The sequence below is a fragment of the Coregonus lavaretus genome (assembly GCF_964263955.1).
Source record: "Coregonus lavaretus genome assembly, chromosome: 30".
Taxonomy (NCBI): Eukaryota; Metazoa; Chordata; class Actinopteri; order Salmoniformes; family Salmonidae; genus Coregonus; species Coregonus lavaretus.
Window position 1 is genome coordinate 9,302,674 of NC_140017.1, and position 26,825 is coordinate 9,329,498.

General features: G+C 44.0%; 1 protein-coding gene across 1 annotated transcript; it reads right to left on the reverse strand.

Annotated features, from left to right (window-relative positions):
• Positions 1–26,349, reverse strand: LOC311105683 (sodium channel regulatory subunit beta-4-like; the record flags this gene model as incomplete). The annotated part of the gene is made up of 5 exons (XM_084147901.1): positions 1–91; positions 652–781; positions 1,381–1,600; positions 1,853–2,016; positions 26,256–26,349. 5 exons carry the CDS (start codon positions 26,347–26,349, stop codon positions 1–3), a joined length of 699 nt encoding a protein of 232 aa, XP_084004027.1.
• Between the last annotated feature and the right edge of the window lie 476 nt (positions 26,350–26,825).

Consider the following 26,825-nt stretch of genomic DNA (forward strand, 5'->3'; position numbering starts at 1 on the left):
TCAAGCCTTTGGTGTGGCTTTGTTCTCCGCTTTGGTTGTGTTGAGTCCATTTTCTGTGTTGTCCTGTCCTGAGCTCACAAGGCACTCTTTACTGTGAGAGGAGAGAGAGAGAGAGAGAGAGAGAGAGAGAGAGAGAGAGAGAGAGAGAGAGAGAGAGAGAGAGAGAGAGAGAGAGAGAGAGAGAGAGAGAGAGAGAGAGGTCAGAGTCAGTGTGAAAAACAAAAGGCAGGTAAAGAAATGTTGATAAAGGCATGCATACCAATGTTCAAAGGGGGGAGGCGGTAGCCGAAGAGCTGTCGGTTCGAATCCCAGCGCTGACGGGAAAAATGTGAAGGGGGTGAGCTGGCAACCAGAGGGTTGCTGGCATTAATATCTCAGATGCCCTTGAGCAAGTCACTTAACTCCCAAACAGCTCAATGGACACCACTCTGTGGCTGATCCTGTGCTGCTCCCAGCCTGTGTGTGTGTGCGCTATCTCTGTATCTGAAATGTCTATATTTTTTTTTTGCCACACACACTCATATAATACATACTAACTGCATACTCTGCCATCACTTATACACCTGAGTTGTCATCACTTACACAACTGAGTTGTCATCACTTATAAAACTGCGTTGTCATCACTTATACAACTGAGTTGTCATCTCTTACTTCTTCTCTGCAGACTTTTTTAGGATGAGGAGCACCAGAGTCTTTGTCACCATGACAACGATGATCAAGCCAATGACTCCGCCCACGACAGACACGATGATGGTGGTTACGGTATTGTCAACCACTTTCACTGGGGAGAGGAGGTGGATAAGACAAGAGAGAGTGTGGAAGGGAGGGAGGAATGGGATGGTGAGAGGAAGAGAGGGTTCTGTAAGATGAGTATTCAGCTGTTTCCCTATAATGATAGTCAGGTGTACGTTCTAGGAGAATATGAAGAAGTAATTTGATGCAGATCTTTGACATTATGTCAAAGGTGTATCTGTAAAGATTCAAGGAGGGGAGGAAAGAGAAGGTGTGGTCAGTCTCACAACCACAGCGCTGGAAGATGGATTGATCCGCTCTTGAGGAGATATGATACATTTCCATATAGCTTTTACCTCCAAGGAATTGATTGTAGTGTATACTGTGTATACACCACAATCAACACATTCGGTTGGACAATAAATAAATAATGTTGCAACATAACACTTGACCATGGAACTGATATCAGGGTATTCTTCAGCTATTATACAATGTGGAACTTAGTTACATAACAAATGAATCAGATATTTGCCCATACTTCCACTTGAAGGCATCAAAAAGACTGGTGACTGGGTGGCCTATACCTAAGGTATGAAAATGTAATCAATGAGTATGTCGTATGCATTCAGGGAGTGTGCAGCGTCTTACACTCATCCACCACAAACAGGGTGAAGATGGCGCTATGGTTGCGATTCTTCTCCTTGGGGTTCCGCGCGAAACAGGTGTACTCTCCCTCATCCTCGAAGGTCACGTTGAACAGCAGGATGGAGATGTTGTTGTGCTTACTGCTGCCCACAAACTCTATCCGCTCGTGGTACACCTGCACCCGTGGTTCCATACCTTCTATAGGGATCACTGCCTCACACAGCTGGAGAGGGAGAGGAAGGGGGAGAGGGAGAGGGAGAGGGAGAGGGAGAGGGAGAGGGAGAGGGAGAGGGAGAGGGAGAGGGAGAGGGAGAGGGAGAGGGAGAGGGAGAGGGAGAGGGAGAGGGAGAGGGAGAGGGGGAAAGAGGTGGAGAACAGGGGTGAGGGGAGAGATGTTTAGATATGAGTGGGATGTCACATTGCTCATTGAGGGGGTGTTAGTGACGGAGATAACTCCTCTCAGTCAGTGTCTTGCCTTCATCATGGTGCCGTTGTCGTTGTAGTGCCAGTTGAAGTAGAGGTTCTTGATGCCAATGCAGCTGGAGTAGGTGCAGGGTAACAGCACCGTGCTGCCGTTCATTGCCTCCATGAAGGGCACCTTCCCCACTGAAACCTCCAGCGCTGAAGCACACCATACCCCTGGAAGGGGACGGAGGAGGGAAGGAGGGAGAGAGTGAGAGAGAGAGTGAGAGAGAGAGAGAGAGAGAGAGAGAGAGAGAGAGAGAGAGAGAGAGAGAGAGAGAGAGAGAGAGAGAGAGAGAGAGAGAGAGAGAGAGAGAGAGAGAGAGAGAGAGAGAGAGAGAGCGAGAGAGAGAGAGAGAGAGAATGAGAGAATGAAGAAGGGGAGTGTGAGGACATCATTTGTTTTTCACCAGCAGCAGTAGCCTACATGACTGTTCTTCTCTTATCTCCGGCTATTTATATAGCGGCCTGGCTGTTAAATGGCTGTTACTATCATCAGGGGCACAACACACACACACACAGTCAACCTCAACTAGCTCTCACATTCTCGTCAGAATTAGATGTTCATCGATGTTTCTCAAAAGTCAAATTTTGAAGTTGTTGCAAATGTCACATTTTGAAGTGTTTATGGTTAAGTTTAGGTATTAACTCCGGAATCTTAAGGTTAGGCATTAACTCCAAATGGTTAAGGTAAGGGTTAAGGTTTGGGATAGGCTTAAAACAAAAATAACTTTCTATTGCTGGATTTCAACTTGCAACCTTTGGAATCAGAGGCAGATGCTTACACCCACCTACTGGAAGGTAACAGCGCTCATTGTTGCCCCTAGTGGCCAGTTTCCATGTCATCGCCTGACATCCTCAGACATGGATGGACGTCAAACACTGAGTTGTATCACGGGTGACCTGGCTGGTCAACCTAGGCCAATATAGACCTGTTTAACATGACACACTGGTGTGTTTCTGTGTGTGTGTTTGTGTGTGTGTGTGTGTGTGTGTGTGTGTGTGTGTGTGTGTGTGTGTGTGTGTGTGCGTGTGTGTGTGTGTGTTTGAGTGTGTCCATCATAAGTCATAATGCCTCCCTAGTCAAAGCATCTGCGTGATCTCCAAAATAATTGAGTCCTTTGCATTCTACTGCATACAAATCAAGTAGCCTATTGAAATATGTTTTCAAGGGAGGCTGTGAAAGACAGGGAAATCAAAAAGAGACATAGAGTCAGGGAATGGATGGAATGAATTAATGAAAATGAATGACATTTTATTTTTGTGTCAAATTGCCAATTGGCAACCCATGCCTTATGGGATAAATTGACACATAAATAAACACTACAATAATTCACTGTGGTAATTCAATGACAATTCTTCTTACGGTGTTCTCTGCATTGCACATCGCATAAAGAGTGAAAAAAGATTACAGTAAAAGTCTATACATAATAGTAAATAAGGTTATAACAATAATTATATCCCTAGAGCAGTAAAATAATATACATACATACATAATGTATGTACAGTGGGGAAAAAAAGTATTTAGTCAGCCACCAATTGTGCAAGTTCTCCCACTTAAAAAGATGAGAGCGGCCTGTAATTTTCATCATAGGTACACGTCAACTATGACAGACAAATTGAGAAAAAAAATCCAGAAAATCACATTGTAGGATTTTTTATGAATTTATTTGCAAATTATGGTGGAAAATAATTATTTGGTCACCTACAAACAAGCAAGATTTCTGGCTCTCACAGACCTGCAACTTCTTCTTTAAGAGGCTCCTCTGTCCTCCACTCGTTACCTGTATTAATGGCACCTGTTTGAACTTGTTATCAGTATAAAAGACACCTGTCCACAAACTCAAACAGTCACACTCCAAACTCCACTATGGCCAAGACCAAAGAGCTGTCAAAGGACACCAGAAACAAAATTGTAGACCTGCACCAGGCTGGGAAGACTGAATCTGCAATAGGTAAGCAGCTTGGTTTGAACAAATCAACTGTGGGAGCAATTATTAGGAAATGGAAGACATACAAGACCACTGATAATCTCCCTCGATCTGGGGCTCCACGCAAGATCTCACCCCGTGGGGTCAAAATGATCACAAGAACGGTGAGCAAAAATCCCAGAACCACACGGGGGGACCTAGTGAATGACCTGCAGAGAGCTGGGACCAAAGTAACAAAGCCTACCATCAGTAACACACTACGCCGCCAGGGACTCAAATCCTGCAGTGCAGACGTGTCCCCCTGCTTAAGCCAGTACATGTCCAGGCCCGTCTGTAGTTTGCTAGAGTGCATTTGGATGATGGTCAGATGAAACCAAAATAGAACTTTTTGGTAAAAACTCAACTCGTCGTGTTTGGAGGACAAAGAGTGCTGAGTTGCATCCAAAGAACACCATACCTACTGTGAAGCATGGGGGTGGAAACATCATGCTTTGGGGCTGTTTTTCTGCAAAGGGACCAGGACGACTGATCCGTGTAAAGGAAAGAATGAATGGGGCCATGTATCGTGAGATTTTGAGTGAAAACCTCCTTCCATCAGCAAGGGCATTGAAGATGAAACGTGGCTGGGTCTTTCAGCATGACAATGATCCCAAACACACCGCCCGGGCAACGAAGGAGTGGCTTCGTAAGAAGCATTTCAAGGTCCTGGAGTGGCCTAGCCAGTCTCCAGATCTCAACCCCATAGAAAATCTTTGGAGGGAGTTGAAATTATTGACCAAATACTTATTTTCCACCATAATTTGCAAATAAATTCATTAAAAATCCTACAATGTGATTTTCTGGAGAAAAAAAATCTAATTTTGTCTGTCATAGTTGACGTGTACCTATGATGAAAATTACAGGCCTCTCTCATCTTTTTAAGTGGGAGAACATGCACAATTGGTGGCTGACTAAATACTTTTTTTCCCCAATGTATACACACATACATACATACATACTGTATATATACACACATACATACATACATACATACTGTATATATACACACAAACATACATGTGTGTGGGAGTGAGCAGAATGAGGAGGGACAGAGAGAGAGGGGAAGACAAAGAGAGAGATAGAGAGTGGAGGAGGAAAGAGCGAAAGATAGACAGAGAGCCGGAGGAAAGAGAGACAGAGAGAAAAGGCAGGTTGTTTTCTGTCTGGTCCTGTGGGCTATGCAGTGCAGCATGCTGCAGCACGACGGGCGGTGGTATTCTCACCATGTAGCTTGGCATCAGCCCTGTGAGGACTGCACAGGGGCTATTTTTAAATCCTCTCGTCCCATCTCAATATTTCATTCTGGGAAAGAGATAGTGAGTGTGTGTGCCGAGTGTATGGGCCTGTAAACAACCCTGGTACGAGTAAGTGTGTTTTTGGGACGGTAAATGACTGAAGACTATAGTACTGCAGTCCCTCCAGCCTTGCACAACATGGCAATAGATCAAATCAGGAGAACCAAGCAATCCCATCTGCTAATTACCTCAGCTCTGCCTAGCCCAGCCCCTGCCTTACCATAAGCATAAAGTGAAAATGAAATGAAACATTGCCCTTTTAAAATAAATGAAATGATGAATCAATGAAAATAATGTGTTTGTACTTGGCCAATACTACAGGATGTCTCCCGAGTGGCGCAGTGGTCTAAGACACTGCATTGCAGTGCTAGCTGTGCCACTAGAGATTGTAGTTCGAATCCAGGCTCTGTTGTAGCTGGCCGCGACCGGGAGACCCATGGGGCGGCGCACAATTGGCCCAGCGTAGGGGAGGGAATGGCCGGCAGGGATGTAGCTCAGTTGGAAGAGCATGGCGTTTGCCATGCCAGAGTTGTGGGTTCGATTCCCATGGGGGGCCAGTATGAAAAATATAAAAAAATAATGTATGCACTCACTAACTGTAAGTCACTCTGGATAAGAGCGTCTGCTAAATGACAAAAAACGTTTAAAAAATATATATATATATGTAAACGTTATCACACAGTAATGTGATGATAATTGCCAGTAGACAGGTGGGTTGGTAGCCTGTTTACCAGTCTGTTTCTGCTAACATTCCACTCCAAACATGGCAAATGAGATGCAAGGAGTGGAATGTTAGCAGAAACAGACTGGTACCCAGGCTAGTGGGTTTGCAACGCCACGACAAACATGCAAAAGGATGTGTATTGTTATCAGTCTGATAGCTAGCAACAATGACTAGAAGCATGAACACAGGTGGCTTGTTTCAGCTAGTTAATGAGTCCCCACTTTAAATCTTCAATATACTTTTTTTTTCTTTAGCACACCCTTATACCATTTAAGCTAGAAATGTCATTCAAACTTTAAAACATGCAGACGGGTCTGGGCTGAGTTGCTTGTAAACAACCTTTTAATATATTTTATACTTTTTAAACTATAAAACCTGTTGTCTTTTTTTTTTGTCCTCCATCCACTTTCAAGGGATTTCCTCAATATGCTAAAGGACCCCATCACTTTCAACATTCCATTCACTGTAAATGCAGCAATGCTACTTTTGACACAAATCAGCTACTTTGACCACTTTGCCAACTAAAATATAGAGGGTACGACATCTTGGTCTACTTCCCTGCTATTCAAATCTGAAATTGGAACAGATTTATATGTTACCAATCTAACAATACAGCTGTTTTAGTAACTGTATTAGCAATTTTTTTTCCAAACAACTGCCGTTTTGATCACTCCCCCAACAAGTCAGTCAAAAACTTAGAGCATATGAAATCTTCCTCTACCTCTCTGCTTTTGAAAACTGAACGCAGACCAGGAATAGCTTTTACCAATCAATAGGAAGAGCTGTTTTAGTAACCCATCGACTGCTTTCATTAAAGATGTAGTAAGCAATGTCAGAAGCTAACAGATTCATTACTCACCAACAACAGCTGCAAATTCCATTTTGAAACATTTTGAAGTTCACTTTCCTTGCTTTGTCTAACAACACTATCATGAATCTAGCAAAGAAGTTGTGTGGGTCAGAGTGCAGTATTTATTTAGTTTCATAGCACAAACGTTTGCTAGCATGTTTCTCACACTGGCTTTAGCCATGGAGGGAGCAGGCCTGCCAAGCCAACTGTTGCCTAGCAACACATGCCTCGGAGGGAGACAACATCTTCATAGCGAGACAAATTCCCATGATTTGTGAATCTGTTTTGGACAGAACAGCTAGCACTAAGATTTCTACTCTTCCCCGGTCTGGACGACCTGGAATGATACAGAGAAGATCTCTAATGCTCACTAGCTTCGTCCCCCTTCTAAGGATCGCGCCCCGTGCTATAAATAACTCAACTGGCTAATTTGCCTGTCTGTAAAGAGAAGGGCGGGCTGTACGTTGATCCTGCTGCTCTGATTGGATAGAGCGAAGCTGTCTCTGTTCACTCACTTCATATTTCACCCGATCACTTCTCATCGCACGTCTTTCAGTTTTCACACGCAACAACTGTAGTTTAGACACTGACCACAACCACACAACTATTGACCACAACTACTGACCACTACTAACCATAACTACTGACTACAACTACTGACCACAACTACTGAACACCTTTCCTGACCACAACTACTGACCACAACCACACAACTACTGACCACAACTACTGACCACTACTAACCATAACTACTGACTACAACTACTGACCACAACTATAGACCATAACTACTGACCAGAACTACTAACCACAAATACTGAACACAATTCCGGACCACAACTACAGACCACAACTACTGACCACAATCATTCAACTACTGGCCACAACCACACAATTACTGACCACAACTACTGACCACCACTGACCATGACTACTGACTAAAACTACTGACCACTACTGACCACCACTACTGACTACAACTACTGACCACAACAACACAGCTACCAACTACTGAACCACACAACTACTGACCACAACTCCTGACCAAAACGACTGACCACAATCACTGACCACAACTACTGACCACAACCACAGAACCACTGACCACAACTACTGTGCACAATTACTGACCAAAACCACACAGCTACTGACCACACAACTACTTACCACAACACCACAACTACAGACCGTAAATACTGACCACAACTACTGACCACAACTTCTGCACACAACTCCTGACCACAACTACTGACCACAACCACAAAACTACTGACCACAACTCCTGACCAAAACTACTGACCACAATCACTGACCACAACTACTGACCACAACCACAGAACCACTGACCACAACCACACAACTGGTGACCACACAATTACTGAACCGCACAACTACTGACCACAACTACTGACCACTACTAACCATAACTACTGACCAGAACCACACAACTACTGATCACAACTATTGACCACAACCACACAACTACTAACCACAACCACACAACTACTGACCACAACCACACAACTACTGACCACAACTACTGACCACTACTAACCATAACTACTGACTACAACTACTGACCACAACTACAGACCATAACTACTGACCACAACTACTAACCACAAATACTGAACACAATTCCTGACCACAACTACTGACCACAACCACACAACTACTGACCACAACTACTGACCACTACTAACCATAACTACTGACTACAACTACTGACCACAACTACAGACCATAACTACTGACCAGAACTACTAACCACAAATACTGAACACAATTCCTGACCACAACTACTGACCACAACTACTGACCACAATCATACAACTACTGGCCACAACCACACAATTACTGACCACAACTACTGACCACCACTGACCATGACTACTGACTAAAACTACTGACCACTACTGACCACAACTACTGACTACAACTACTGACCACAACAACACAACTACCAACTACTGAACCACACAACTACTGACCACAACTCCTGACCAAAACTACTGACCACAATCACTGACCACAACTACTGACCACAACCACAGAACCACTGACCACAACTACTGTGCACAATTACTGACCAAAACCACACAGCTACTGACCACACAACTACTTACCACAACACCACAACTACAGACCATGAATACTGACCACAACTACTGACCACAACTTCTGCACACAACTCCTGACCACAACTACTGACCACAACCACACAACTACTGACCACAACTCCTGACCAAAACTACTGACCACAATCACTGACCACAACTACTGACCACAACCACAGAACCACTGACCACAATCACACAACTAGTGACCACACAATTACTGAACCGCACAACTACTGACCACAACCACACAACTTCTGACCAGAACCACACAACTACTGATCACAACTATTGACCACAACCACGCAACTACTGACAACAACCACACAACTACTGACCACAACGACACAACTACTGACCACAACCACACAACTACAGATCACAACCTCACAACTACTGACCACAACCACACAACTACTGACCACAACTAATGACCATAATTACTGACCACAACCGCACAACTACCGACCAAAACCACACAACTACTGACCACAACTAATAAACCACCCAACTACTGACCACAACTACTGACCATACTACTGACCACTCTCAATTATCTGAAAGTAAAGTTTCAAACAACATAATGTGTGAGCAGCATTAGGTGAAAATGGATGAGAAATACTCCTACTAGACAGATTGAAAGATGTACTTTCTGGAAAATGTACCTTTTAGTGTATCAACAACATCAGTCTGGACATTTTCTCATCAACCTGAGAGACATTTCAAAACAAATGATCCGAAATTCATGTTTCTTACAGTTGAAGTCGGAAGTTTGCGTACAGTTAGGTTGGAGTCATTAAAACTCGTTTTTCAACCACTGCACAAATTTCTTGTTAACAAACTATAGTTGTGGAAAGTCGGTTAGGACATCTACTTTGTGCATGACACAAGTAATTTTTCCAACAATTGTTTACAGACAGATTATTTCACTTATAATTCACTGTATCACAATTCCAGTGGGTCAAAGGTTTACATACACTAAGTTGAATGTGCCTTTAAACAGCTTGGAAAATTCCAGAAAATGATGTCATGGCTTTAGAAACTTCTGATAGGCTAATTGACATCATTTGAGTCAATTGGAGGTGTACCTTTGGATGTATTTCAAGGCCTTCCTTCAAACTCAGAGCCTCTTTGCTTGACATCATGGGAAAATCTAAAGAAATCAGCCATGACCTCAGAATAACAATTGTAGACCTCCACAAGTCTGGTTCATCCTTGGGAGCAATTTTCAAATGCCTGAAGGTACCACGTTCATCTGTACAAACAATAGTTTGCAAGCATAAACACCATGGGAGCACGCAGCCGTCATACCGCTCAGGAAGGAGAAGCGTTCTGTCTCCTAGAGATGAACGTACTTGTCACGCCCTGGCTCTGGGGACTCTGAAATGTTGAGCCATGGTGTGTAGTGTCTGTGTTGTATTTTCTATGTACATGTGCTAGATTGTTTAGATCTATGTTGGCCAGGGTGGTTCCCAATCAGAGGCAGCTGTATCTCATTGTCTCTGATTGGGGACCATACTTAGGCAGCCTGTTTGGCACTAGTCGGTGTGGGATCTTGTTCCGTATAGGTATGTTATTAGTCTACCTTGGACTTCATGTATCGTTTGTTTGTTGTTTTGTTCGTGTTCAGTACTTTAATAAATATGTACGCTTATCACGCTGCGCCTTGGTCCGTCTCATCCGTAAACGATCGTGACAGTACTTTGGTGCGAAAAGTGTAAATCAATCCCAGAACAACAGCAAATGACCTTGTGAAGATGCTGGAGGAAACAGGTACAAAAGTATCTATATCCACAGTAAAACGAGTCCTATATCGACATAACCTGAAAGGCCGCTCAGCAATGAAGAAGCCACTGCTCCAAAACTCCCATAATGGCTGCACCCCTGCCCAGTAATGTGAAATCCATAGATTAGGGCCTAATTTATTTATTTTAATGGACTGATTTCCTTATATGAACTGTAACTCTGTAGAATTGTTGCATGTTGCGTTTAGTGCTGATTCTTTCACTTCATTCCAATTAGTGTAGATAAATCTTTATGAATATCCCATCCGAAATATACCCCAGCGCCTAGCTCCTACCCCCTAGCCCCTAGCCCCTAGCTCCTACCCCCTACCCCCTAGCTCCTACCCCCTACCACCTAGCTCCTACCCCCTAGACCCTAGCTTCTACCCCCTAGCTCCTACCCCCTAGCTCCTACCCCCTAGCTCCTACCCCCTAGACCCTAGCTCCTACCCCCTAGCTCCTAGACCCTAGCTCCTACCCACTAGCTCCTACCCCCTAGCTCCTACCCCCTAGCTCCTACCCCCTAGACCCTAGCTCCTACCCCCTAGCTCCTAGACCCTAGCTCCTACCCACTAGCTCCTACCCCCTAGCCCCTAGCTCCTACCCCCTAGCTCCTAGACCCTAGCTCCTACCCACTAGCTCCTACCCCCTAGCCCCTAGCTCCTACCCCCTAGCCCCTAACACCTAGTCCCTAGCCTCTAGCCTCTAGCCACTTCAGTCCAAATAGACTCGATCATTTTGATATAGCATCTGAAATCTAACCCTGTAATCTGGATTGTGTAATCAATATGGTATGAATTCCACTTAGAGGGCTAGTTGGAGCTATTGGCATATAGTTTACACCCATCCAATCCACTGTCTGATCTTGACAGATTGTTATTTTTACTGGGCCGCTGTGGCTGAGAATGACAGAGGTTGAGAATGACAGACACTAGCATCAATCACACTTCAGCAAAGAGAGGGAACTGACTGAGGGAAGCAGAAGGAAAATGAGCGAGGGGTACCTGCAAAACAATCTAAGCTCCCTATTTTGTACTATTTCAATTTAGCCTTTCCTGGTAATCTCCCTTCCCTGTTTCTAGGAATGCACAGGCACAGACATACGGTACACACAAACACTTGCACGCACGCACACTTCCCTCTTCAGCATCACAATATATCCCTCCCTCCATCCCCTTCTCTCTCTCTCTGTCTCTCTCTCTGTAATGCAGCAGAGTAATGCTGCAGCAGCTCAATAGACTATGTTTCTCTCTCTGCCTCCTTCTCCCTTGCTCTCTCTCTCGCTTACTGGCTTGACAATGTCGCCATCAAACGCTGCCCTTTCTCTCACACTGCACTCTATTTCCCTCCTCTTTATCTTTTAACATACTCCCTACTCATCTACTCCTCATCTTTACACAATTTATAGGCAACTGTTTTGTGGTGGTGTTGGTGTTGGCCCAAGGGGGCTCAAGGGCTCTGAGGCCAGGGTTTGGCGACACTATAAGCTGTATGATGGCAGTAGTACTGGGCTAGCTAGATTGGGGACAGCATGGCTGGTCAGTCACGCGCGTGTGTGTGTGTGTGTTGTGGGTCCCAGGAGGGCAGGACAGGACTAATCTCTCAGTGGTTTTAATTAAATAACCACCCTTCTGCTCACCAGCCTCGACTGCCTGCCTGCTACCTGGCAAATATATTACCTCTAATCACTTTGTCACACATGCACAAACACATACACACACACAAACATATGACCACACACACACACGCACACACACACAGAGAGACACAGACACACACACAAAGACACACACACACAAGCAATATTTGCCTCTAAGAGAGAGAGAGAGAGAGCGAGAGAGACAGAGAGCGAGAGAGAGAGAGAGAGAGAGAGAGAGAGAGAGAGCGAGAGAGAGAGAGAGAGAGAGAGAGAGAGAGAGAGAGAGAGGCTGCCATTGGACTGGTGTGTTGTTTATAGAGAAGGCTTGACTCCTCGTCTATTAACCGCGACTCAGCAGACTGTTGTGGTGACACTGCTGTTACCATAGTCTGAGAGTTTTACATTACTGTAGTACAACACTGTAATATCCATTGATTGAAGAATAGTTCTGCTCCCCTGATACATGTTATTTGCCTTGTAGTTTAAGAGCTAGTGTCTATCGTACTGCTCATATCACGACTAAGCACATTTTTAAGCATGTGCGGTATGTATATGCGCCTAAATACTTCAATTTGCCTGGCTGTGTGTCTGTGAGGTGTTTACTTGTTTGTGCTCTAAGATACATCTGTCTAGACTAGCAACCCAAACTGGCAGCCTCCCTGTCCTCTCCTGATTCCTTTAGTGGCCCTTGTGAATGCATCACAGCTGTGATATCTCATGCTAATCTCAGATTAAATCAAGAACAGCTGTCCTCAACCCCCCCCCCACCCCCCCCCCCCCACACACACACACACACAGACACGCACACACAAACACACACATCTGATGAACAAGTGGATATACCAGTTACTAAAGTTAGATCAGTTATGATCCTAAAATGATACACAAAGGCAGTGGTTTGGGTGGGTGCAAGGCTGGATTATATTCCTAATCTCATCCTTTTGGCATTTTCCTCTTGCCCGGGGATAGATTACTAATATAAAGTGACTGCTGGCCTGGAACTTCCTGTCAGATGCTCCATTCAAACTTCTGTTGTAATTCGTAAGGACACCATTCTCTAAAACATCCCCATCTGAACTGCCTGTTCAGAACCCAGGAAGTGGCCATTGGAGTGATGCATTCTAGAAAGAACATGAGAAGGAGCTCACATGTGAGATCTCACAGCCCTCCATTTACTTAGCTATCGCCCATCTATCGTTCTTAGTTGAGTATCTGTCTCCACCCGTCCCTGCCCCTCTCTTCCCCTTGTCAACCATTCCGCCGCCCCTGCCTCTTTTACCTCTGACCCTCTTTTACCTCAGAATCTCTCCCTAACTGTTCCTCCTCTCCTCACCGCTGCCCTGTACATCCCTTCATTGCATTTAAAACTCAAAGTCGGTTAATAATTAATCTGCCCTTGGTCCTCCCCTCTCCTCAAGTCTATCCTCCTCTCATATCTATCCTCTTCGTGACAGGAGTGCTGACTGGGTAGTTTTTTTTGGGAACACCACACTTGTCTCTAAAGGCTGGGTCAGACATTGGGGAAGACTTTATTTCCACTCAAACTTTTATTAATTCCTTCTTCTTTCATGGGAGCTCCTAAAGTAACTAAGCTCTGGTATAATGCATCTATTTCTGTATTCTCTCCATCCCGCTCCTCTTCCCTCTTCACATTCCTACTTCTTCACTGAGTTAACCCTCACTCGTTCAATTTCTCTGACCCTCTCCTCCTCCATCTTCCTCTCCTCCTCTCCGTGCGCATTCACTAGTGGCCGCGTGGCCTTAGCCTGGCGCTTGGTTATCCATCTGGTCCCTTGAGCCCTCCACTTAGTGACTACAGAAGTAGGCTGCTCTGTTGCATATGGAAATGCATCAGGAGGTTTTATAATGCAGTCAGACAGAAGCCTGTGAGTCACTCCATAGACCTGAGAATAAGCCTCAACCTCAGCCTGAGTAGAGCAGTGAAGTACAGTAAGCACACTCAGCCTGTCCAGCAGACCTCTCTCTCTCTGGCCCTCTTACAGGCATACTGCTCCCTCAGCTACAGCACACCAAAGCACAGTGCAGAGTGGAGGACATTGGTTATTATTGGATCACTGTAGGTCATGTTGCTTCAGCTACACAGGAGAAAGCCTAGGAAAGACTGATTTGGATGTTAAAAAGCAAAACAAAAACAAAAACATGTAAACGTAAATTGTTAGACGTATCCAGTGTCATTTTAGCTCAAAACTCCTACCCTCTCAAGAGAACGTGACTCAACTAAACAGCAACACCACATAATGACAACAGACCCCCATTAGAACAGAACAGAATTTGGATTTCTCCGAAAGACGCCATCTTCTTTTCTCAGTATGTACCCTCCCTTCGGGCGTTGCCACTTTGGGAAGAGTCAATTGAGGCAGTCTTGGCGGATTTGAACTATAGCCAAGTCTACCTTTAACTGTGGTCTAACGTAATCATAAAGCACTGAATGCGGAGCATAATGGTTTTGGATGCCATTATAGAGATCATTTTTCTATGCATTTTTGTTGGGCACATCATCCCTTAGTCATTATCTTTTGAAATTGTTTCCAATTCCAGTGGGACTATGCCATACTGTATTAACACACAAGGCATCTTTCAACTTATTTGAAAACAGGAACACAGAACAATTCAAGTCCACAATAGACCCCCATAACATAGCAAGCATTCCCCAACCCAATAGGAATTCATTAAAACATCTCAATCAACTCCTCAGAGGTGACCCTTTGGTGTAAACTTTTTATGTGCTATATTCAGGCTCTCAATTTACAGCCATAACTAATTTCCCTTGTAACCTATATGGGAAATCTCTTGACGATTATTAGAGTGTACCTTTCATACAAAAGAAAAATTGAACTGCTATAAATGGCTTTCTGGTTAATTTGGACTGGTTTTAGGAAATATCAAAGAAAACCGTTGATGCAGTCCTAGTTGTCATTTTTTCTAATCTACCCTTTTCTCCCAAGGTACCTTAATTCATGAAGTCATCATACATGCCCTCATAACCTTGACATACATAATCCTACAGTAAATCTAAATGGCCCAACCATGGCCCAACCACCTAGGATTTTAGTACAGCAATGAAAATCATTACTTCAGCAGGTGTACAACACAAAAACAAGTGCCACTGCAGTGTTTCAGTCTAACATTACAACAATGGTCCACAGCAAGGAGTATATCATTACATGTTAATCCATGTAGTTTCATGTCGCAAACAATGCCAGTGCATAGTGTTAGTATTACAACACATTGCTATGTACAGGCCGTCAGCACGGTCCAGTAACACTACACAGGGGACAAGTGCTGAATGTCCGTGTGTGGTGAGAAGAGTTATGTAGCTCTGGGGAGTACATATCTGTATGTGGGTGAGGGTTGATGACATTCAAAACTGTGTGTCTCTCGCTCTCACTCTGGTGTGTCTGTGTGCTTGCCTGCCTGCCTGCGTGTGTGTGCGCGTGTGTGTGTGCTTGTGGGGGAGGGGGGATTCTTACGGTATTGGCAGGGCTGTAATAACTATTCGGCCTGTAAGAGTGGCGTGTGTCTGAAGTGGTTATGACATCAGACCGGGGTGTTAGTGCTGGTATTGGCAGCGGTACAGACCAGCCTAAGACGAGTATAGTTATGAACACCAGGGCAGCTGGTGCTGCCGGCCCACCCCATGATTTTGGCTCAGTCCAGACTAATCTGTGGATCAACAGGACGTCACGGGCTCATATCCAGAACAGTGTGCTCGTAACCAGAACAGTATGTTCATAACCAGAACAGTGTGTTCATAACCAGAACAGTGTGCTCATAACCAGAACAGTGTGCTCATAACCAGAACAGTGTGCTCATAACCAGAACAGTGTGATCATAACCAGAACAGTGTGTTCATAACCAGAACAGTGTGCTCATAACCAGAACAGTGTGCCCCGTCTATAACACACACAGAGATAATTAAATGCACATAGCTCAGCACTTACATGCAAACACACATCTACACACACTTGTTAACATACACGCACGCACTCACGCACTCACACAAACACACACACGCTTTAATAAAAAGACAGTCTGGACTTTAAAATGACAAAGTTGAACTTTGTTATAGGAGACAAACAGGCTCATGGACAAAGGTCAAAGAGTCAACTAAAGCTCAACATCTGACCAGCCTTGTGGTGTTGAGGTCTCTGAGACAAGACTGTTGGTCAGGTAATCAAGCCCGAGGGAGAGGGAGACGTAGAGGGAGACAGGGGCATCCCTCTATTCCCATTCACACTCTGACAATAATTGAGCTACTCTCCCTGGTCCCAGCCACTACGTCTATTTCTGCTGAGCTAAGTCTTTAACATTCACTACTGCTGGCTGGGAACATTGCTACTCCATAGTTGTTTAAGCTCTGTGTGACCCTACATGCTATTCATGACTATACAGAGTTACATCATACATGATAAATAATACTGCATCTAAAGGCTTTCTATTGGCAACAAAACAACAAGCCAACATCACAAGCCATACCAAATAACATCTAAAAAGGCAATACCCTTAGTTATAGTGGGGCTAAGAGGACAGGTGCAGCTAGGAAGAGAGAGGACCCCCTGCACCGTAAAATGCTTGTGTTTCTAGCTCCAACAGTGCAGTAATACCTAACAATACAAAACAAAAAATTTAAATTAATTAATTAAGAAATATCAATACGAGCAATGTCAGAGTCCGGAATATAAATAAATATGTATATGATGGTGTGTATAGACAGTATATTAATAGAAAAGATGAACAGCAGTAGTTACAGTGGGGAGAACAAGTATTTGATACACTGCCGATTTTGCAGGTTTTCCTACTTACAAAGCATGTAGAGGTCTGTAATTTGTATCATAGGTACACTTCAACTGTGAGAGACGGAATCTAAAACAAAAATCCAGAAAATCACATTGTATAATTTTTAAGTAATTAATTTGCATTTTATTGCATGACATAAGTATTTGATACATCAGAAAAGCAGAACTTAATATTTGGTACAGAAACCTTTGTTTGCAATTACAGAGATCATACGTTTCCTGTAGGTCTTGATCAGGTTTGCACACACTGCAGCAGGGATTTTGGCCCACTGCTCCATACAGACCTTCTTCAGATCCTTCAGGTTTCGGGGCTGTCGCTGGGCAATACGGACTTTCAGCTCCCTCCAAAGATTTTCTATTGGGTTCAGGTCTGGAGACTGGCTAGGCCACTCCAGGACCTTGAGATGCTTCTTACGGAGCCACTCCTTAGTTGCCCTGGCTGTGTGTTACGGGTCGTTGTCATGCTGGAAGACCCAGCCACGACCCATCTTCAATGCTCTTACTGAGGGAAGGAGGTTGTTGGCCAAGATCTTGCGATACATGGCCCCATCCATCCTCCCCTCAATACGGTGCAGTCGTCCTGTCCCCTTTGCAGAAAAGCATCCCCAAAGAATGATGTTTCCACCTCCATGCTTCACGGTTGGGATGGTGTTCTTGGGGTTGTACTCATCCTTCTTCTTCCTCCAAACACAGCGAGTGGAGTTTAGACCAAAAAGCTCTATTTTTGTCTCATCAGACCACATGACTTTCTCCCATTCCTCCTCTGGATCATCCAGATGGTCATTGGCAAACTTCAGACGGGCCTGGACATGCGCTGGCTTGAGCAGGGGGACCTTGCGTGCGCTGCAGGATTTTAATCCATGACGGCGTAGTGTGTTACTAATGGTTTTCTTTGAGACTGTGGTCCCAGCTCTCTTCAGGTCATTGACCAGGTCCTGCCGTGTAGTTCTGGGCTGATCCCTCACCTTCCTCATGATCATTGATGCCCCACGAGGTGAGATCTTGCATGGAGCCCCAGACCGAGGTTGATTGACCGTCATCTTGAACTTCTTCAATTTTCTAATAATTGCGCCAACAGTTGTTGCCTTCTCACCAAGCTGCTTGCCTATTGTCCTGTAGCCCATCCTTGCCTTGTGCAGGTCTACAATTTTATCCCTGATGTCCTTACACAGCTCTCTGGTCTTGGCCATTGTGGAGAGGTTGGAGTCTGTTTGATTGAGTGTGTGGACAGGTGTCTTTTATACAGGTAACGAGTTCAAACAGGTGCAGTTAATACAGGTAATGAGTGGAGAACAGGAGGGCTTCTTAAAGAAAAACTAACAGGTCTGTGAAGCCGGAATTCTTACTGGTTGGTAGGTGATCAAATACTTATGTCATGCAATAAAATGCAAATTAATTACTTAAAAATCATACAATGTGATTTTCTGGATTTTTGTTTTAGATTCTGTCTCTCACAGTTGAAGTGTACCTATGATAACAATTACAGACCTCTACATGCTTTGTAAGTAGGAAAACCTGCAAAATTGGCAGTGTATCAAATACTTGTTCTCCCCACTGTATATAGAATGAGCCTTGACCAGAATACAATATATACATATGAAGTGGGTAAAACAGCTTGTAAACATTATTACAATGACCAATGACTCTATGTACATAGGGCAGCAGTCTCTAAGGTGCAGGGTAGAGTACCGGGTGGTACCAGTCTGATAGCCTGGAGATAAAAGCTGTTTTTCAGTCTGTCACAAAGTCAAATGAGTGTATTGTGTTATAGGTTTTATGATGCTTGTACAGCGCCTTCGGAAAGTATTCAGACCCCTTGACTTTTTCCACATTTTGTTACGTTCCAGCCTTATTCTAAACTGGATTAAATAAATAAAAATCCTCAGCAATTTACACACAATACCCCATAATGACAAAGCGAAAAACAGGTTTTTAGAAATGTTTGGAAATGTATTAAAAATGAAAAACAGAAATACCTTATTTACATAAGTATTCAGACCCTTTGCTATGAGACTCGAAATTGAGCTCAGGTGCATCCTGTTTCCATTGATCATCCTTGAGATGTTTCTACAACTTGATTGGAGTCCACCTGTGGTAAATTAAATTGACTGGACATGATTTGGATAGGCACACACATGTCTATATTAGGTCCCACAGTTCACAGTGCATGTCAGAGCAAAAACCAAGCCATGAGATCAAAGCAATTCTCTGTAGAGCGCCGAGACAGGATTGTGTCAAGGCACAGATCTGGGGAAGTGTACAAAAAATGTCTGCAGCATTGAAGGTCCCCAAGAACACATTGGCCTCCATCATTCTTAAATGGAAGAAGATTGGAACCACCAAGACTCTTCCAACAGCTGGCCCCCCGGCCAAACTGAGCAATCGGGGGAGAAGGGCCTTGGTCAGGGAGGTGACCAAGAACCCGATGGTCACTCTGAGAGAGCTCTAGAGTTCCTCTGTGGAGATGGGAGAACCTTCCAGAAGGACAACCATCTCTCAATCAGGCCTTTATGGTAGAGTGGCCAGACGGAAGCCACTCCTCAGTAAAAGGCACATGACAGCCCGCTTGGAGTTTGCCAAAATGCACCTAAAGACTCTCAGTCAATGAGAAACAAGATTCTCTGGTCTGATGAAACCAAGATTGAACACTTTGGCCTGAATGCCAAGCGTCACGTCTGGAGGAAACCTGGCACCATCCCTACGGTGAAGCATGGTGGTGGCAGCATCATGCTGTGGGGATGTTTTTCAGTGGCAGGGACTAGGAGACTAGTACAGAGAGAGCAAAGTACATAGAGATCCTTGATGAAAACCTGCACCAGAGCGCTCAGGACCTCAGACTGGGGCGAATTTTCACCTTCCAACAGGACAATGACCCTAAGCACACAGCCAAGACATCGCAGGAGTGGCTTCGGGACAAGTCTCTGAATGTCCTTGAGTTGCCCAGCCAAAGCCCGGACTTAAACCCGATCTAACATCTCTGCAGAGACCTGGAAATAGCTGTGCAGAAATGCTCCCCATCCAACCTGACAGAGCTTGAGAGGATCTGCAGAGAAGAATGGGAGAAACTCTCCAAATACAGGTGTGCCAAGCTTGTAGCGTGCTTCAACAAAGTACTGAGTAAAGGGTCTGAATACTTATGTAAAAGTGATATTGCCGTATTTTTTTATTTCATTTTTTGCAAACATTTCTAAAAAACGGTTTTTGCTTTGTCATTATGGGGTATTGTGTGTAGATTGATGAGGGGAAAAAAACAATGTTATTTTCAATAACCTAAAATATTTAATTTTCAACAGTTTGAAGCTGGTGTACAAAACCGAAAGTAAAAGACACAAAAACTAAACTTAAGAAGGGGAAGCATAGAAATAGCGAGCACAGAACAGATCTACCACTTCTTAGACTTGCTTTCAATGAGAATGACAGATGTATACTCCCTAATTTACATTTTTATGTGAATTTGGTCGGGTCGCCCAAAAAGTTACATATTGCATCTTTAAGCACAACAAATTTGTAACATATAGTACGAATTTGATTTGTAACATATCATACGAATTGCAATAAAAAAAAATAACAATAATGCAGGACATAACATATCATACGAAATAGATGACATAGTACAGAATTGGATGACGAAGCACACAAAAAATGGGGACCACATTTGGCTCGTGATCACCACTTTCAAAACTACTGGCTGAAATTATACAAAGGTTTGAGAGTGCATCTTTAAGGCTTATATTGGGTGTTTGTCTGGCTACATCCTGATGTGCGACTAAGATATCCTAATTCGCCGACCTTCTGTCCATCACCTGATGTAATGGACAAGTCTCCCAGCAAACATCTCTCATACTGTAGTCTAATAGTCTCTCTCTCTCCACTCTGCCAATGTAGAACGACCATAGGATCTAATGATATACAGTGGGGGAAAAAAGTATTTAGTCAGCCACCAACTGTGCAAGTTCTCCCACTTAAAAAGATGAGAGAGGCCTGTAATTGTCATCATAGGTACACGTCAACTATGACAGACAAAATGAGAAAAAATATCCAGAAAATCACATTGTAGGATTTTTAATGAATTTATTTGCAAATTATGGTGGAAAATAAGTATTTGGTCACCTACAAACAAGAAAGATTTATGGCTCTCACAGACCTGTAACTTCTTCTTTAAGAAGCTCCTCTGTCCTCCACTCGTTATCAGTATAAAAGACACCTGTCCACAACCTCAAACAGTCACACTCCAAACTCCACTATGGCCAAGACCAAAGAGCTGTCAAAGGACACCAGAAACAAAATTGTAGACCAGCACCAGGCTGTGAAGACTGAATCTGCAATAGGTAAGCAGCTTGGTTTGAAGAAATCAACTGTGGGAGCAATTATTAGGAAATGGAAGACATATAAGACCACTGATAATCTCCCTCGATCTGGGGCTCCACGTAATATCTCACCCCGTGGGACCTAGTGAATGACCTGCAGAGAGCTGGGACCAAAGTAACAAAGCCTACCATCAGTAACACACTACGCCGCCAGTGATTCAAATCCTGCAGTGCCAGATGTGTCCCCCTGCTTAAGCCAGTACATGTCTAGGCCCGTCTGAATTTTGCTAGAGTGCATTTGGATGATCCAGAAGAGGATTGGGAGAATGTCATATGGTCAGATGAAACCAAAATATAACTTTTTGGTAAAAACTCAACTCGTCGTGTTTGGAGGACAAAGAATGCTGAGTTGCATCCAAAGAACACCATACCTACTGTGAAGCATGGGGGTGGAAACATCATGCTTTGGGGCTGTTTTTCTACAAAGGGACCAGGACGACTGATCCGTGTAAAGGAAATAATGAATGGGGCCATGTATCGTGAGATTTTGAGTGAAAACCTCCTTCCATCAGCAAGGGCATTGAAGATGAAACGTGGCTGGGTCTTTCAGCATGACAATGATCCCAAACACACCACCCGGGCAACGAAGGAGTGGCTTCGTAAGAAGCATTTCAAGGTCCTGGAGTGGCCTAGCCAGTCTCCAGATCTCAACCCCATAGAAAATCTTTGGAGGGAGTTGAAGGTCCGTGTTGCCCAGCGACAGCCCCAAAACATCACTGCTCCAGAGGAGATCTGCATGGAGGAATGGGCCAAAATACCAGCAACAGTGTGTGAAAACCTTGTGAAGACTTACAGAAAACGTTTGACCTGTGTCATTGCCAACAAAGGGTATATAACAAAGTATTGAGAAACTTTTGTTATTGACCAAATACTTATTTTCCACCATAATTTGCAAATAAATTCATAAAAAATCCTACAATGTGATTTTCTGGATTTTTTTTCTCATTTTGTCTGTCATAGTTGACGTGTACCTATGATGAAAATTACAGGCCTCTCTCATCTTTTTAAGTGGGAGAACTTGCACAATTGGTGGCTGACTAAATACTTTTTTCCCCACTGTAACTGCCGGGCCATTACATGTGACATTTTGGCGCACAAACGTTCCAGCAACATGTCAGAACCTTCCCTGGTCTCTGATGGATGTCTCGAGGGGGTGATGGCTTGCCCTAGGCCTGGCTGGTCGATATGTGAACCCCATTCGTTTTGTTGGAGGTTAAACCCTCCACTATACACTAGGGGGATATATATGAACATGCACATCAACCCTTCGCCCCCCAGCTTTACATTGTCATTTTAGTCATTTAGCAGACGCTCTTATCCAGAGCGACTTACAGTTAGTGAATGCATACATGTTTTTTATTTTATTTTATTTTATTTTTTTATACTGGCCCCCCGTGGGAAACGAACCCACATCCCTGCCGGCCAAACCCTCCCCTACCTTGGACGACGCTGGACCAATTGTGCGCCGCCCATGGGTCTCCCGGTCGCGGCCGGCTGCGACAGAGCCTGGACTCGAACCAGGATCTCTAGTGGCACAGCTAGCACTGCGATGCAGTGCCTTAGACCACTGCGCCGCAGACCTCTACTTTTTGTAGAAAAAATAACTGTACTTCACCTTGACGCAGAGCCAAGGAGAGCCGCCTGGCAGAGAATCCAGAAAAAAAAGACTTATCAGGTATGTCTTATAGAGAGGCTACTTATCAGGTATGTCTTATAATCTAATATAATGTCAGATTCCATGTCAAAGAATTATGCAAATGAAAAGCCTATTTATTATCGGTAGCTCTCTGCTGTGTCAGCCTCTTTAGAATAGTATGCTAATTTAGATTCAAAAACATGTTTTAAGATGTTTTGTGCGATCTTGTGATCTTGCTCTTATTTGATCGGTGAATTGATGTCAGTGCCAAAAAGGCACTCACCTCAAAAAATGCTGAGGAGTCTTAGGTTATCACACTAAGAATTGTGTCCATATTACAGTACGTGCTAACAATTAGCGAAAACAAACTGATATGATAATGTGTGGATTCTCAAATACATAGGGCATAGTTTGTCTAAAGCTTGAGTAACTATATTGTATTACTGTACATTATACGGCACTATATGTTGAAACAATATGGAATATGATACAATATCTGGCAGTCAGGTACTCTACTACAAAGCTAACCTATAGGCTACAGCAATTTGTATAACAATATATCAAATCACCCAGACATATAAATGTAGGGTACCATGTGGTTATTGGACCATATTTAGTGGTCACACTAGTCTGTGCGTAGCTAAACAAAACATGTTCAAAGGACAATAAAAACATAGCAGGAAGAAGACTGGGGAGAATGAGAATGGATGGATATCCTGCGATTTGAGTAGCCAACCTGTTAATTATCTGACTTAAAAAATATATACAGTGGGGAGAACAAGTATTTGATGCACTGCCGATTTTGCAGGTTTTCCTACTTACAAAGCATGTAGAGGTCTGTAATTTTTTATCATAGGTACACTTCAAGTGTGAGAGACGGAATCTAAAACAAAAATCCAGAAAATCACATTGTATGATTTTTAAGTAATTAATTTATATTTTATTGCATGACATAAGTATTTGATCACCTACAAACCAGTAAGAATTCCGGCTCTCACAGACTTGTTAGTTTTTCTTTAAGAAGCCCTCCTGTTCTCCACTCATTACCTGTATTAACTGCACCTGTTTGAACTCATTACCATTATAAAAGACACCTGTCCACACACTCAATCAAACAGACTCAAACCTCTCCACAATGGCCAAGACCAGAGAGCTGTGTAAGGACATCAGGGATAAAATTGTAGACCTGCACAAGGCTGGGATGGGCTACAGGACAATAGGCAAGCAGCTTGGTGAGAAGGCAACAACTGTTGGTGCAATTATTAGAAAATTGAAGAAGTTCAAGATGACGGTCAATCACCCTCGGTCTGGGGCTCCATGCAAGATCTCACCTCGTGGGGCATCAATGATCATGAGGAAGGTGAGGGATCAGCCCAGAACTACACAGCAGGACCTGGCCAATGACCTGAAGAGAGCTGGGACCACAGTCTCAAAGAAAAACATTAGTAACACACTACGCCGTCATGGATTAAAATCCTGCAGCGCATGCAAGGTCCCCCTGCTCAAGCCAGCGCATGTCCAGACCCGTCTGAAGTTTGCAAATGACCATCTGGATGATCCAGAGGAGGAATGGGAGAAGGTCATGTGGTCTGATGAGACAAAAATATAGCTTTTTGGTCTAAACTCCACTCGCCGTGTTTGGAGGAAGAAGAAGGATGAGTACAAACCCAAGAACACCATCCCAACCGTGAAGCATGGAGGTGGAAACATCATTCTTTGGGGATGCTTTTCTGCAAAGGGGACAGGACGACTGCACCGTATTAAGGGGAGGATGGATGGGGCCATGTATCGCGAGATCTTGGCCAACAACCTCCTTCCCTCAGTAAGAGCATTGAAGATGGGTCGTGGCTGGGTCTTCCAGCATGACAACGACCCGAAACACACAGCCAGTGCAACTAAGGAGTGGCTCCGTAAGAAGCATCTCAAGGTCCTGGAGTGGCCTAGCCAGTCTCCAGACCTGAACCCAATAGAAAATCTTTGGAGGGAGCTGAAAGTCTGTATTGCCCAGCGACAGCCCCGAAACCTGAAGGATCTGGAGAAGGTCTGTATGGAGGAGTGGGCCAAAATCCCTGCTGCAGTGTGTGCAAACCTGGTCAAGACCTACAGGAAACGTATGATCTCTGTAATTGCAAACAAAGGTTTCTGTACCAAATATTAAGTTCTGCTTTTCTGATGTATCAAATACTTATGTCATGCAATAAAATGCAAATTAATTACTTAAAAATCATACAATTTGATTTTCTGGATTTTTGTTTTAGATTCCGTCTCTCACAGTTGAAGTGTACCTATGATAAAAATTACAGACCTCTACATGCTTTGTCAGTAGGAAAACCTGCAAAATCGGCAGTGTATCAAATACTTGTTCTCCCCACTGTATGTTAAATATATTCTTCCCAAAATATATAAATACAAAATATGATATTCCTCCATGCATTCCTATACACTTCCCTCACTGTATTAAGACCTTACACTTCATCTCATCAGCTGTATGAGTTAAATATGTCCCTGATTAAGTGGCATGTGTAAATGTACTGTGACAGAATGAAGTGCGTAGTAGAATCTGCATCACTAGTTCCTCTGATGAGAAGACAGTGTAAAGGGCTGTCTTTTGACAACTACACTGTGTTCCTCACATGACAACTTCCATCCCACTGCCTCATCTAGATGTATATTGTCTTGTCCCGTGGATCATTCCCTCCATTCCCCCCTAAAGCATGGCACAAGATGCAAACATTGGAGATCATCAAACTCATTGACTTGGCAGGTCCATTGGCAGAGCCCATAATTCCACTTGCCCTAAACAGGATCCATTGTTACCGGCATCTTCTTACTGACTCAGCATCTACGCCTTGATAACTAAAATTGATCCCCTCCACTCACTCTCTTAGTGAGCCGTAAAATCGCAAGAAGCAGCACTCGCTCTCCCAACGTGGTTAAAACACATGACTCCGAGTCTCCCAATATAGAAAAGCATGAGCCATTTAACCAAATAAACCCCTGCCTTACACGGAACAAGTAAATAAGCAACCCTGTCCGCTGGTGTCGGACACATTTCTGCAAGCTCTGCAGAAACTGCAGTGATTTGGCTGGCGTCCCAGGGCTAGATGGAGGGAGACGGGTGCAGAGAGAGAGAGAGATAAAGAGAGCAAGAGAGAGTTAGAGAGGGTTAAGGAGAGGAGAGGAAAAATGCCAGTATAAAGTCAGCTTTTGGACTCACCGAGCAGAAGTGTGACGACAACACAGGCGTGGACGGTGTCTCCTGAGCGCATACACCTGGACATAGAGAACCTGCCGCTTCCTTTGGACTCCATATCTTACTGCGTCCGTCTGGCAATCTGTCCGTCCGTCTGTTTATCTGTCTGTCTGCCCCTGGAAACACACTCTGGGTGTGTGTGTGTGTGGGTGTGTGTTGGCTGGAGCAAGCAGGGGTGCGGGTGGGATAGAGGGGAGGGGTAGGGCGAGGTGGGACGAAGAGCGAGCAAAAAAAAAGCACGACTTGTCAGTCTGCAAAGTCCTGCGGTCTCCCTCCTCTTCTCTCCTCCCAGAGAAGGAGAAAGAGAAGGAGAAAGAGAGTGAAGGAAGGCTGATTCCTGGATGATGTCTACCCTTCTGTATGTGCCAGGCAGAAGACAGACTGAAAGAGAGTAACAGAAAGAGATAGATTTTAGGGAAGGCTGCTGCACCTGATCCAGGCTTTCTCTCTCTCTCTTTGCTTCAGTTCCTCTCTCTCACTCGTCGACACACTGATTATCCGCTGAATACCCCAGCCTGAGAGCTACACCAGGCA